The sequence below is a fragment of the Agelaius tricolor genome, unplaced genomic scaffold (genome assembly GCF_023055355.1).
Source record: "Agelaius tricolor isolate 1412-34295 unplaced genomic scaffold, bAgeTri1.0.p SCAF_10, whole genome shotgun sequence".
In the NCBI taxonomy this organism is placed as follows: Eukaryota; Metazoa; Chordata; class Aves; order Passeriformes; family Icteridae; genus Agelaius; species Agelaius tricolor.
In genome coordinates this window covers 15,667,168-15,682,874 of record NW_027269270.1, presented here as the reverse complement: position 1 = coordinate 15,682,874, position 15,707 = coordinate 15,667,168, and the positions used below count along the sequence as shown (strand labels likewise).

Below are 15,707 nucleotides of genomic sequence, written 5' to 3'. Positions count from 1 at the left end.
GAAATTGAAGGAATTCTCAAATTATCTAATGCTGCAAATATGTAAATATCTTCAGAAAAGAACACAAAATGTTAATTACCTGCGTTTAAAAATAATTTGTATATCCTCTTTGATAAAAGCTGGAATGATAAGTAAAGTAAGAGCATTTGGCTTAGAATAATTTAGGAATATGCTTCCATTGCCCCACAGGCATTTATTTCCTCATATTTATTTCCTCCAGCTATATGTTTCCAGGTTTTTTTGTTGTTTCCATATTATTTGCAAAAGTTAAATGTTGTACTGAAAGACTTTTTAATCCTGCTTTTGGAGGCAGGAAAGAAGGTTGTTTTTTAAAAAATAATTTTATTTTTATGACAATTTGGTTTGAACATTTCAGGTGACAGCCAAAGGCCCAGTTACCTCCCACAGGCTCTTGTCCAGCAGTCTGTGAGCTGATAGCTGGATCTGCTCTCAAACAAAGTCTGATTTAGATTTATCTAACTTCACCAGTCTAAGAAGATTTTCTGTTTTATCAGGAATTGAACAAGCCTAGTTTCATAAATGAATAAAGTTATTTTTAGATACTTTGTTTTGAAGAGGATTTCTGGAACTCTCAACCTAAGCTTTTCAACACATTTCTCGGTCAGATGGTCTTTTCATTTCTAGTTTGATACATACCTGTGCTTATAAGTATTCATTCCTCTGTCTACTGTCTGGAAAGTTAAATTTAATTATTATCATAGAGAGAAGAATTAAAGCATGGATAATGCACACTGAGGAATGGAATTCACTTTGCAAATTATTTTTATGGCAATGTTGGAGAAGGTAGCAGGTATTCACTTTGCACTGATATAAACAGAGAACAGCTCTGTTTCTTGCAGTGGAATATTAAACAGCAAAACCATAAAGAATAATAATAATGATCTTTCTACAAAGGGTCACGTTGCTGATATGGTCACTTGGTCACACATCCAAATTAATTCAATCAATCTCCTTTTTTATTTAATTTATGAGAAATCTAAAAAGCTGTTGTTAAGATTACATACAAATCCTACTTTTTGCACCATGAGGAGATCAGTGATTTTGGTTAAAACTAGAATTAGGAAAACAAAAATGCCAAGGCCATAAGGCAGTAGTCTAAATTAAGGCACAGTAACAATTTAAAGGAAGCAGAAGGAAAGTATTATCAGAAGAGATAGAAATCTCATAAGCTTCTTGCACTGCAAATGCTGATAAGTGAAGTACAAACCTATTACTTTTAAATTCCTTTTGTATAGTGTCTTTGAGGTGCCTGCTATGGCATGACTATTCTTCTGCCAGAAAATGAGCATAATTTTCATAAACTGTGCTTTTGAAATAATTGAACATGTAAAGTATATTAGAACATAATATTAGTTCCTCTGATTTCATGTCCTAGCAGTTGCAAGTGCAAAAGCATCACACAACAGAGTCATTTATACCAAGCACATTAATACTCTTGGAATACTTGTAAACAGTAACAAAATTCTGACAAGTTTTGTGCCAACAAAGCAAATCTTTGTATATCTTGTACCCAGAAGCCTTTAAGGTGACAGATTGAAGATTTTATTCACTTTCTCCAAAACCCCATGCAGGACAGTGATTAGTAATGTTGTCTCTATCACCCAAGTTTATGGTTGACAGGATCTACAGGGCCACTTCTGCATAACTTTCATGGGTGTAACATCTGTATTCCACTCCTACTTCAGTCTCACTCGAGTTAATGGCAAAACTTCTGTGTCCCTTAGGGTTTTTCTTGGGCTCTTTGAACCTTATGGAAGCAGAGCTGCTAGCTTGTTACAGATCCCTTGTCAGAGTGCTGCTGCATGCTTGCTTCCCAGAAGAATCTGTGTAAAACAGAAGCTTTCAAGGTTTTCTCCTTCCAGTGCCCCCATCCATCTGTTAGCTTTAAATAATATCTTATGGATAAACTTACATGGGCACCTTTCTCATCTGGGAATATGTGATGGGTTTGTAACAGAAGCAGCTCAAGGAAGGGAGACTGCCTGTTGCAGTGCTCTGTAATTCTGAGACTATTGCACTGGTAAAGCATATACTCAGTTCTAGTGGATGCTTCTTACTAAATATTGTTGCTAAATATAGCTTAGTATTAAGTCTTCCAGACTAACCAGTGAGCAAATGCAAGAGCCTTACCTTATAAGTAATTAAAGTTACTACTCTAAAGCCACCACTCCACTACTAAGTCTGGAGTTTATATGCTTGAGGCCTTAACACTAAAACTCAAGCACGTCCTGAAAACAAATGTGTATCATAAACATCAGCATAGGCGCACTTCACCACTGAGGATAATACTGTGACACCACATATTTCCTTTGTAAAGAACAATACCAATCAGCTCATGCCTGAAAAGGATTTGGAAGGAAGTGAGTGTAGCACTGCAGCATTTTTATATTAGTTTGGTCTTGCACAATGCTGTCCCTCCTTTCCTTCCTGCCCAATACTATTTTAGAAATATTCAAGGTTTTTAAAAGAGGCCAGAAAACAAGAGCCAGGACTCGATTTCCATACTAGTCACAAATGGCAGCTGTAGGGCAAACACAAAATGTTGCGATTACAATCAGTGCCTTTTTTCCTATTGAAAAGACTCTTTCCATATTCACATAAAGTAAACTCAAAGGAAAAGCACAAAAAAGACATTTTCTCTTCATAGTATTTCTTTGGCATGGATAAGAAGTATTTAAAGTACAGCAGATGTGCCTATGCTGTACAATGGAAATGGAGTCTTTTATAACATCTGTTTAAATATTTTTATTTCAATACATATATTGCTGTAATTGGACAGTGGCATGCTATCCTCATAGTTTTCTATCCCAGAACTATGGTAGTTTCAAACATCTAAATGTTTTACGACTTTATAATAAGATGACATAATAGTTCTTGGCTTAGTGAAGGCAAAACAAAAAATGCCTTAACATTTTGTAAATTTGCATGTTTTGCATATTTCCCTCGTTTATTTGGTAGCAAATAAACTGAAGCATTTTTAGGGGATTTGTGTACTGTCCTCTCAATAAAAGTATTCTGCAACATCATCTCTTCCAGTGAGAAGAAAGCCTAGAGAAAAGCAGTCCCTCTGCCAAAGTGAAATGAGATTGGTTAGTCACAGACAATGTGTGCTTATACAGCATACATCACTCAAAACCCCAAAACCCAAAATTTTCTATGTAAGTAAACCTGAAAAAGATCAACAATATAAGTGAATCAGTGCTTTGCTTTTTTTGAGTTTTCCTGGAATCATTCAGAAAGACCTGTAGTATCTTTATCCCAGATCCACATTGATTTCACCCCAGGAAACTTACTAGGTTGTTGTGTAAAAGGAATAAACGTAGCAAAACACTTAAAACCTTTAAAACACATTGTTTAAAAACTTTTTTTGTAAAGGTGTGCTTACAAGTGTAGCTATTTTGAGGGACTAAACTACTAAGGAGAGCAAACATAGGTACTTCTATGAACTCCTCTTTCCAGAGCTCTGCTAAAGGAGGAAAAGGAGAAGAATGGGTGCATGTGCTTCTAAAAGATATCTAAGAGTGACAACATTTTTTAATGAGTACATGGGTCATAGGCTGATCAATTTTAGCCCTCATCATGGGGCTGTATCATATAATCATGCCTGGGGATTGTGACAGCCTGAAGGCTGTTGGATATTCTGAATATCCAGTGAGGGCTGTGAGCATGCCAGGAAGGTTTTCTGAGGGCAATATTGCTGGGCTGCACTGAGAACTAGCCCATCCCCATCCTGCAGGAAAGCAAAATGATCACAGGGAATCCTGGAGTGAACTGTCCCCAGAGATCCTCTTCCATCCCAGCCCTCTGAGGCACCCACTAGGCTGCTAGAGGAAATATTCATATGCAGTAGGGAAAGCTGGCTAGTATTTTTGTCATATATGATGTGTATCTGAACAACATTAAAAGTGAGAAGTCTAAAATCTAGTAAAACCCAGCAGGATGGACTTAGAGGCTAGAGCTAAAGATGAAGCCAGAGGCCTCTTAGGCACGTCCAGACACAGAACAAGAGACAACACTCACAAACTGAAGTGCAGGGAATTCCACCTGAACTTGAGAAAAAAAAACCCAACAAAACCTAACTATAAAAGTGATTGAATAATGTAACAGGTTACATTGACTAGAAGTAGAACAAGAGCACAAAAATCAAAATGTCAAAAAATGTTAATATGCTCTTTTTGAATAATGAAATGCAACAATGAAACCCTGCCTTGTCAGAAGCAAGTTGTGGCTATATGAGGATAATAAAAACTTTTGGCAATTGTCACTTTTCTTTCTCTTTTCAGGAACACTTCCAAGTACAAGGTAGTTGATGACCCATTACATCAATGAGGAGGTACTTCTGTGCTGCATTTCTGGGCTGCTCCTGGGAGCCCAGCTTCTTCTGCTCAGTGTCTAAGAGGTCTTTCTCTCTTGTTACTTTCTTGGTGATAACTTAATTTCATTTCTTTATCTGCATCAAATTTTCTCAGTAAGATTCTTCTCCGTAGTCCTCAAGAAACTGAGATCCTGTAAAAATTTGAAGTCAATGCACTCCTCACCAGCAATCTCTTTCCAGTCTGCTGCTCAACTCTTACCCTCTTTTTGTGCTGGCCTCTTATTTGCTTTATTCTTTGCTTTTGTTTATGTATTCTTTCCATCCTTCCACTATGTATGAAGCATTAGAAAAATAGGCACTTCAAGATAATGTGCTGCTGTTAGGCAGCTGAACATTGCAACTCTCAGGGGGCAAGGGAGCATCTGAAATGTGGAGTCTTTCTTTCATCAGGAAAACAAGAGAACACCAAAGAAAACAGAGAATTTCTGTAAAAAGTTTGCTATATGTTGTCCAGTCTCTGCTTAAAGCTTTCAGATTTCTGTAACTTTTCTCTAGAACCAATATAACTTATATGTGAAAAAATCCCCCCTGCTTCAAACTAGGGAATTATTTGGTTTATGCTACTGTGGTGTCATTAACAGATTTTTAATCCATACAGGTCTTCTCCTGTTGTTTTTACGTGCATGAAGTAGCACCTCACAATTGCTATTCAACTATGTGGCTGCTGTAGCTGGGTTTCCTGTTACACAACTCAACACTCTGGTTTTAAACCAACAAATGCCAGCTGTCTGTACCAACCAGGATGCAGCCCACAGTCAAGGCAGCTTCTTTTCTCACTTGCTAATTGGTTCACCCTTTTTTTTCTCAGCCAGAATGCATTACTAGAGATGTCTGTGCTTTATTCAGGTCATTCTTGGTGTGAGTTATTTGCAAGTATAGCCTGCAAGCAAATTCATTGTAGGTGTATTTTCCAAGCTGTGAAAAGAAGACTATAAGCATTACATATAACCTGAGGTGTACCATGTAATTTATAACATATAAATAAATTATTAAATTTGTCTTTCTTTTTTTCATTTGCCAAATATTATAATTTGATTTTTATGGGCATGTGTTGGTGCCCCCAGCAGGCTCTTAGAAAAATTAAATCTGGAATCCTGTGAACCAAATGTTGCAGAAAGAATTAACTTGTTTACTGTATTGTGATGAATGGAATAGCTGCATTGAATGTATATGAAGCTGCACAATTAATTACTACATAAATGATTTTTCAAGTGCAAAAGTGTGTCATGCATGATCTTTACCTATAGCAGACTGTATTGCATTGTAGAAGTAAATATAAAGCTCTGAATGCTTTCATTATAGCACCTCTGGGATGCCAACTACAGTCCTGTTCTTAGAGTAGTAAAGAACACTCATGCAGAAAGGAAATCTCAGACTTATTAAACATCCTGGACTTTCTTTGCATGTATTTCTGAAATTATCACTTGCACCAGAATAATTTTTGAATTTGATCTGAATAGTACTCATAGTAGTGTATCTTCTTTACTGAAAGAATTTACAGAAAATAATTAAAAGACTTGTTTCTTTAGTCACTGCAGATCAAAAGTCATTATTTCATATAAAGTCTAATTAAATTACATGTCTTAATTATATAGGACTAATTCACAGAGCTTTTTAGGAGTGCTTATTTTGTGACATGTTTTACAGCTCTCAATTTTGCAAACAAGGAATCAGTGTGACAGCTAAGGCATTGGGAGCTAGAGAAGGAAGGGTGTTGAAAACACCTTTCACCCACATGACAGGAATTTTATTTGCCTGGAATTGAAGTAACACATTCCTTTTGTCCTTGAGAACCTCAAATTATAAGGGGAGGTGTGGTAGTCACATAAATAAAAGTGTCTACTACTGAGAGGTTGTTTTGTGAATTATCACAAAGGAGTTCTGAGAGAGTGCAGTCAAATGATTTTATGCCCCATATCTCATGAATAATACACATACAGAAATAAAAAGAAGAATCTCAGCATTGCATCAGAGTGTTGACATTTCATCAGAACTTTGTTTTTTAAGTGTCTATGCATCAATACAAAAACAAATTGAGAAAAAAAAAAAGATACATTTGACTTCTGGAACTGAACAGAAGTTAGGAGAAATGGGGAACAGACCAGGAAGAGTAAATTTCCCATAGTGATCAAGCAATGTTGGAAATCAGATTTGTGTCTTAAAGTGTATCTATCTGTATCTAGCAGAGAGAACTGACACCAAGTTGTGAAGATAAAACTTGGCCTGAACAGTTAAAATATGCTCATCTGGCTCTGCAGGTAAGCAGAACCACATTTTCTTTCAGCCTTTGATGAAAATCTATGAAATATAGCAAAGCTGGCAGGGAAGGATAAAGGAATAAGAAACTAGACATATAGACAAGAAGAACTTTCATCTGCTTTTATACTTTGGGTGAAAGAATGACTGAATAATTACAATCTAATAATTAATTCTGTTAGCCATGGTAAGTATGTTCCAGAGAAAGTGAGACATTTGAGCTGACAATGCAGTGTGGACAAGGCACACTGGAGTCCCCAAGCACATGCTTTGTCTTCTAAATGAACACTTGTAGGGTCAGGCCCAGAGGCAGCACAGCTGCTTTCAGGCAGTGAGGAGCTGAAATAACCTGTCAGGCTCTCGTGGGTATGTGGAGAGCCAGCCTAGCACTCCATGAATCCCATTCCTATGACTGGGCACAAAGCCAGACCCTCTTCATCACGTCTGTGATTCAGCCCCTGCTGATCAGTCTGATTTGGGTCTGTTAAGAAGCACTGATGTGTCTGCCCTGTACTCCCAGAACAAGGGAGTACAAGGCTGTGTATCTCTAGTGTGGCACCAAGTTCTACTGTCTCCCAAATATTTTACTGAAAAGGGTCATAGTGCAGTCTGAGTCCGAGCCTGCCTTGTATCTAAGGCATCTGCAAAGTATTTCCCTGATATTTATCACCTTGAAATTCCTGATGTTGTCCTGGGTTCTGCATACAAAATTTTGTTTTAACACAGTATGCTGATGTGTCCATAATAAAGCAATGATAAATTAACATTTATTAAATGCATTAAAGCATTGCATCTTCAGAGAACTATACTTCATTAGCTAATCTTAATTACTCTTGACAATACTCCCGTGACTAAGTTAAAACTTGTTTATTTATTTCAATAGACTTTCCTGTGAACTAACTGGGGAGTTATCCTGAGTAAGTGAGGAGAATTGGAACAAGAAAAAGACAGAACACAGAATGATGCAGGAAGGAAAGGAAGTCCTTACTTGTTGTGAAACTCTCTTGCTAGGATATTGTATGCTGGTTTTTTTGCTTAGCACAGAAGAGGAGAATTGTTATGTTTCTCTGCAGGGCAGTTTTATTAATACATGCATTGGTTTAAAGAATGTACATCATCACATCTTTTGCAGCCCTCACAGCATACAAATCCCAAAATAACTCACATGCAGGTTTCTGTGTCTTTATTCCACTACAGGCTGATCACTCCTCTGAAGCCCATAGGTGCTGTGTGTGCACAACTGAACCATTTTGGTTCCTACAACCCAAACCACACTGATTGTGGCACTGCTCTATTCTAAATATGGATCACAGTCCTGTCAGTCTCCATCTTTCTCCCAAGACTTCTTTGCTTGAGGTAGAATTCATGTGCCTTATTCTGGACTTTTACTATTTAAATTGGCTTCCATATAACAATATAAAACATGCTTAAAATCAGCTTCAGTGAAATTATTACTGCAGTTACTTGAAACTCCTTGAAATTTTTGGTATAATTAGTGGAATAAAGAGTTTTCCACAGTAGCTCTCCTTTGTAATCTATTACTGTGTAATGTTAATAAACCCAATAAGTAATTTTTTTCAAGCTCTAACAACTATGATTTAGTATTTTGGTTCATATTTTTTACAGCAAATTTCTAATTGAAGAGAATTTATTTTTTTCTGGAAAACTTAAGCAAGATCTCATTGGCTGCATTTGAGTAAAAGTGAGGGAATGAGTATTTGTACTGGCCAGAAAAAGCAAAGAAATAGAAGAAGTACTAAATTCAGAATGATTTGCCTTATGTCCCATAATGCAAACAGCAGTTTGGACCCTACACATTTGAACTCTTATTCTTACAGGCATGGCATAACTTGCAGGCTGGCTGATTTTTTGTTTTCTATGGTTTAAGGGGTTCTTAAGAGCATGGCCCTGTAACTCCTTCCTAAACTGTGGGAACTTAAAAGGCCAACTGATCTTTCACATACCTCAGCTGGCAATTCTCCATTTCTCAGCAGCAATCTCCTTTGAAAGCAGCTGCCATTTTAATTTTTTGGCTGCATAATCACGTCTCAGATTCTAAAAAGTCCCATTAGCCTTCTGTTCAATAAGGAAAAACTAAATCTCAAATACATTTTTTAATAATATTTTTTCATACAAGTGTATAGCTTAGGAATGAGCACTGTGAGGTAGCAGGAGGAGGTACAGGGTATAAACTAATGAAGTGTGCTTTAGCATTTTCATTCTAGTATATGTTCTCACAAGGGAGTGGGCACTTGACCCCATTAACATAAGGCCAGTACTCTGAAATTATGTTTCCTAGGCTTGTTATGGTCTGCATTCTTAAGAGTCACAGGATAATCTGTATTCTATTTGACTTGTCATGTGAGATATATGATACTTATTTGGTACTTTTCATTTCAAGAGAACATGGACTGTCCTGGGGTCAGGGATTTCTGATTTCAATAGTCAGGAGCTTGTGACATTTCTGTGCAGTTTGGAGACTCTTTGGTTGACACAGGCTGGTATCTGAAATACTCAAATATTTATTCCTTGCTGTCTAAGTTTCTCCGAGAAGTTTCACTGGTGTTTTAATTAGAAAGCTACATGATTACTCATAACACAAATGCCAGAGTTAATTTTGGCTGTCTTGCTCTAACTGTTCTCTAATTGGGACACTTCCGAATGAAGTATGGATGCAGGCAAGGTTCCTGGCTCACTCTGGGCACGTCTAACTTAGACAATCCACGAAGTATTAAAGTCTCTTTTAATGGTTACTCCACAAAAAGATATTCATCTTTGACTGGTGTCTGCCCACAGCCAAGCACGTGAGCAGCATCTCCTTTTTGCCGACGCGCACTGCGTTCCTTGGAAACCGAAGTAGTGCTAACTGCAGAGGGCTGTCCCAGGGCAGGACCCTTGCTGGGCCAAGGGCAGGGTCACGGCCCCGACGTGCGTTTTGAGAAGCAGCAGTGCTTGGAATCGCTCCGAGCAGCCTCCAGCCCCGGCCCTGCTCCGCCCGGCCCCGCTCCCGAAGGAAGGCGGCGCCGCTCGGCTGCCCTCTGGCGGCCGGGCCGGGGCGGGTCTGGTGAATGTTAATGTTTTATAACGGAAGTACAAAATTAGGGAGTTTTATTGATTCATCTGTCATGTACGCACTGTGTTATTAATCATTAATTTGATTGAGAATTTAGAGCTCCTTACCTTTCAAGCTCTGGTTCTACTAGCTCTCAAACACTTGCATATTGACAAATGAATAGCATTGATTTTCCTCAAGTAGATTGATTACTTAGATGCAAAAGATTCTCTTCCCCCCTCTCCCCCCCCCCCCCCCCGCCATGGACGATAGCAAAGGAAGAGCTGCAGCTTTGATCTCACTGACTGGAAGCCTCTTCTATTCCTCTGGCATGTACTTTAATTTTTTTTTTTTTTTTTTTTTTGAGGCAAAAGGAAAGAATTGCCTTTTGTGGCATTCTCCTCTGCTATGCCAATTTCTTAGCTGTATCCATTTAGCAAAAGGGATCTTTAGATATATTTCCTTAGATTTTTCATCATACTGTTCAGTATCCCAATGTTAAAAGTTATTTCTTTTAAACTGCTAAAGAAACTGTGGCAGCAAGACAACCCAACTAAAAGGCAGATGTGAAATATGAAGTAGCACATGTATTTAAAAAAATTACTTGGGACAACCAAAGAAATTACAACAGAGGATAGAGAACATAGCCCATGGAAAAGTGTGACAGGCACTGGCATATGTTCACCATTTGAATTAATCATTTTTCCCCATACCGTAGAGCAGAGAGGAGTTTAGAGCCTGAAGGAAGGCACACTTTGAGTTTTACTGTCCTATCAGCTACCTGTAACCCGCTGAGATTCGTATAGCCTCCTACCCTTCTCAAAAGGTACTCAAGGCAATTTGTGTTGACTATAAGTGGAAGCTCATGGTCCATAAAGCTCATAAACTGATTACTTGGAAGATACTATCTAGAACCTGAAACAATTTATAGAAAATATTCCATAGGAAATATTTAATGTAGAATTTGCAAAGCAGAGAGAACTGCTGTTCTTCCTTCCTTTCATCATCAGTTTTAAAATCATATACACATGAGTATCATTAAAAGCCCTGCACCTTGCAGGCCACACACACACAACAGAAGGGTGTGGGCGTGTTTCACTGTACACTTGACTCACCCTTCTCATGCTATGTGTTGGGCTCCTTCCAAGTGCCAAATCCTCTTCACAGGTGCTGCCCAGCTCATTTTTCACGCACAAGAAATGAGAGTTTAGCACACAGTTTCATGGGAGATGACAGCACACTGGAGGAAGGGTCCAGGAAAAACCCTGAAATGCGGACTGCACCTTCCTTTCACTCACCCACATGCGTTTATTGCTGGGGGCGGGGGGACGGGACAGACACACAGTGCTCTGGAACGCCGATAAAATACTCCTGAGCTGCTTATTGCAAATTACAACGCTCGTGTTACCCCTCCAATTGAAACCAAGCCAAGGTGAAGCAAGGGGAGGGATCACTAAGCCGGGTTCAGGTGTGGGCACTGAGGAGCTCAGGGAAGCCGGAGGGGGACACCACCTTTTAGAAGGGGAGTGACTTCTTTCCGCCCCCTCCCCGGGCCGCTCCCTGCCGGCTGCGCTGAAGCAGGGCCGGGTAGCTCGGCGGCCGCAGGTCGGAACCCGTGAGGGCGGCGGGCGGACCCGCTCGGCCGCTGCGGCGGGGCCTGGGCGAGCCCATCGCGCCGTGCGCGCAGGGAGGGAGCGAGGACGGACGGAACGGACGGACCGACCGACCGGCGCGCGGGCGGGGAGAGCCGCCGCCAGCCGGGTGCACGGCAACCTGATCCCGGTCCAACATGGTCGCCGCTCACGCCTCCCATTCCTCGTCCTCCGGCGAGTGGATCGCGTGCCTGGATAAAAGGTATCGGCATCTTCCCAGGAGCCGCTGCGGAGGGATGCTGTGTGTATGCGTGTGTATGTATGTGTGTATGTGTCTGCGCTGACACCCCCCATCCCCGCTCTCCATCAGATCCTGCCTTACATAAGGAGCGTGCAGGTGGGAAGGAAAACGCCTGGGGGAAGCCAGGGCTGCGGGCAAGGATGAGGACTAGAAATACTCCGGGCAGCGGAGGGGACAGGCAGTCCCCATAGGATTGCTGCTCCCCGCCGGGAAGATACAGCACGTGGTGGAGGAGGGGGAGCTCCGGGGCGGGGAGAGGGCCCGGGGCTGCCAGCCGGGGGCCCCCTGCCGTATCGGCCATGGCAGACCCGCTGCATTCGGCCCTCGTCCGCCCTCACCTGCCCCCACGGCGCCCCAGCCGCTGCCTCCCCTCCGCTCGGCACACCGGCCCCGCTCCCGCAGCGGCCGCACAGCCCCCGCCCAGCACCGTCGCAGGGCGGACGGGAAAGGACGAGTCCCTCTCGTCCCCGCTGCGGCGCCCCGGGGCCCGCGGTTGTCCCCGGGCTGCGGGTCAGGTGCAGGCGGGCGGCGGCACCGCGTGGGCGGCAGGCACGGTTGGCTGACGTGTGCTCAGAGCTGGTGTGCGCGCTGCCAAAAATACGGGCAAATTATTATTATTAAAAAAGTAACGTTAAAAATTCTCTGCAGTGCTTTCTCTCGGGTGCTGCAGCCCAAAGTCTCGCAATGTCGGGTCGCGTGGCGGGTGGTTTGAACGCCCTTTGCTGTATTCATAGCTTTGATTCTTGGATTAGTTCAGAAGTCATTTAATGGCTGAACACTCACTGTGTCTCCTGTGATCTAGGAATTTAGTTAACAAAAATGCAGACCATGGATTCCTAAGGAGCTCAAAAGAAAGCTATCAGAGAGCATTCCCTTACGTGGTGCATGGCAGTTAGCTGAGCATCCTGAGCCAGCTTTTGACAGGTGGCATCATTTGGGGCTGTGCTGTGGCGAGAACCCTTTGTGCACATAGAGGGGACCTTCCCCTTCTCATAGTTTCTCCCCTTTTCAGGTAACTCTTAGTCTTGTAGGACTGCACTTACTTAGGTTTTCCTTAACAGTCCAGGTAGCAAACTGTAAGTTAATGGAACTTCTGGGTTAGACGCTCTAGACACCTACCACAGACACTGATCCTCCTCTGTACCATGTGACCTCTTAGAGATCAAATAATGTTTATAAACGTTGAAAGCTCTCGTAAAGTAAATACAAACAGAACTGTTGATGGTAATCTAGCTAAGAGCCAAAGTGAGGCCTCTCTGTAAACTGACGTTGAGCAGATGTGAAGGAGAGAATGGGTCCCAGTACTTCTAGATTGATGATCCTTTTGTTTCTGTTTTCCTACATTCAATACACTCTGAGATTCAAACTGTGAACTCAAATTCAGGGCTTAATGAAGTACGTAGCCTTGGGGAGCAGACAATGTATTTAGTAAACATATGTTAGAAATTAGTTTTAATTTAGAAATCTCTCTGTCATAATTAATAAGCTGACCCTTTCTGTACCACAAATTTCATTAGAGCTATTAAGGTGAAACTTTCCTTTCACTTTTTGTTACTTAGAGTAAGCTAGTAGCACCAATTTATGGAGTGGAAAGAATCAGTTCCAAGTGCTCTTAAGAATCTACCCTTTCCCAGAAGGCAGCCTATATGTAGGAGAAACCCATAACATGAACAATTGTAGGTTTTTTTCTGGTCTCTGCTTTTTGATCATAGGAAGTACACTTATGCATTTTATTCTGTTTTTCCACCTAAAACCACAGATAAAGTGTTTTTAATTAACTTACACACTTGTGTTTCTAAAGTGTATTTATTTTCTATGGATAATCTTACTAATGTAGTAATTTGAATTATTATAAATGTCTATGTATTTTAAACCTTATGAAAATTGTATAGCATTTTCTATCCCAAGTGTGAATTCTGTGAATATGGGATCATTTAATGAGTAGATTCTCTATAGAGTACCATGTGTCTTTACTAAATAATAAATAGAGTTTTTAGTCAATGAATATATTTCCAGGAGAGAAACAGTTCTAAACCTGATATGCTTTAGAATGTTAAGTGACCCTCAACAAAGACAATTAAAATAACATGTAATATGGATTATCCAGTATAATCACGTGGAAAAAAAATTCAAAATGGAAATAGCAAAATACATCATGTATAGAAATTAATGTATTTTGTATTTGTTCTTCAGGTTTTTCCCCAAATCATGTGTCAAAGTGGAACTACTAACATTTAAAATTAGAGCACATATAAAAATGAAGCACTGCCAAAACTTTTACAGGAGAAATGTTATTACTTTGTAGGGTACTGTAGGCTGGGACTACTGGTGCTTTGTCTGTGTGGCTTCCATATGTAGTTACTGGCCACAAAAGTCAAAGATCCACACTTAAAAATCAAATACCTGGGGCAGTATTTATATATAAAGTTATAAGTGTAAAGGTAAGGAAAATTTCAGAACACTGTGCTCTATCAAGAATATTTAATTTTTGCAGGAGAGAGGGAGGATCAGCAGTGAGCAACTGTACATCCTGGTTATACCTGGAGATATGAATAATTTTTCTCTTGAGGAAACCAGTCCTTTTACATTTGAAGTAATAGTTGCTTTATGCTGATTTCTTAGTCAGCAGAAGTACCCTTCTAATCTTAGCACTTTTCTGTGTGTCTGCTCTGCACATAATTTAAAAAGGGTCACTGATTTATGCATGTGTGTACAGTTAACTTGGGAAGAATGTCTTCTCTATTCTCATGTGTTCTTTCACACCAAAAACCATCTGACCATCTGAAATTTCCATGTTGACATATCTTTACTGAATGGTATACACAGTGTATATATATATATATAACTATTATTTCTCTAAATCTATGAATTCAGATTAATTCTTTAAATTTATGAATTCAGTTACTAGTTTTAATTGGATTCAGATGCAAGCTTTTAGGGATGTACAGCATGCACAACTGCTAGAGATCCCAGGATTTCATACCTGGCTATGGTATCTGGTGTTTTTCTCTGAATTAAATGTAACCTTCAGTGCCTTAACAGACTGGAGGAGTGGATCACAGGGCAAAGCATGTAACTTCACTGGCCTGTTGTGCTAAGAATGTTATGGTCTTTGCCTAATGACTTCTAAATTATTTAAGTAGGAATGGGCTTTTCAAGGACTTCTGGTACAGACTGAGCCTTTATAACCTTGTCATCCTTGTTAGTCTTGCATCATTTATGTTTAAAAAATCTGAAATAATGTGTACTGGGTAGTATCTCAGACCTGTTCCTCCCACAGATTTGAATGCAAATTCAGATTGAAGCTACATAACAGCAGCATATTTGAATCAGGATTTGGTTTTTTAGTTTAGTGTAACATGTATTTGAGATGCAGGCTTTGTTTGCTTAGTAGTAAACAAGGGATCCCTTCTGAGCATAAATATAGGCTAGAATAAAGAATTGATATTCTGAGAGAATTGTTGTAGAATAAATAGTGAAAATGCTTGTCATCCTCTATAACCTTTAGTTATGTCAAAGATAATGGGATATAATTTATAATCAGGCAATATTATGAATACAGTTGCATTATGATGCTGTTTTATTTTAAAAAATATTTTTGCAATTGGTAAAACTTATACTGTCTTCTATATAAATTCCTCCCTTTTTATTTGTAACAAATCCATAGGAATATCCCCATTTTCATGTAGTTTGCATCTGAACAAAATCATGGATATACACTGCAGTTCCGGTTGGCTTGTGTGCTTCGTGTTTTCTCTCTGTGTGCTGTGTGACTAAGCTGCTATATGCTTGGATCAAGTCTGTGTGGGGATATAGCAGCAGAAGGCACTGCAGTGGATGTGGAAACTCAGAGCTGTACAGACACAGCCCAAGTGCTTTCCAGCACTCCTGTGAGGGTGCAGTCTTCTGAGAGCGATGAATAACAAATTTATCTTTCCACATCATGCACCTCATTTTCTAGTTCAGTGCAAAGGTGCAGTCTTTGATGAATAATAAAAAAGCCTTTTCCTTTCCATGTTTTCTTAGAAAAACCAAAATAATTGTTTGTAGGTCTGTGCATTTCATCAAATATGTGAATTCAGATTAAATCCTAGTGAGAGCTGGAGTTGT

General features: G+C 40.0%; 1 protein-coding gene across 2 annotated transcripts in view; it reads left to right on the top strand.

Moving 5' to 3' along the window:
* Positions 1–11,023: 11,023 nt before the first annotated feature.
* Positions 11,024–15,707, top strand: part of RAPGEF4 (Rap guanine nucleotide exchange factor 4) — a 141,856-nt gene continuing 137,172 nt past the window's right edge. The window contains exon 1 of one of the 2 annotated variants that reach the window (XM_071434900.1): positions 11,024–11,558. In XM_071434900.1, coding sequence (XP_071291001.1) covers positions 11,494–11,558 — 65 coding nt within the window. In that variant the 5' untranslated portion in view covers positions 11,024–11,493. The remainder of the gene's footprint in view (positions 11,559–15,707) is intronic. The other variant, XM_071434901.1, reaches the window with a different exon arrangement.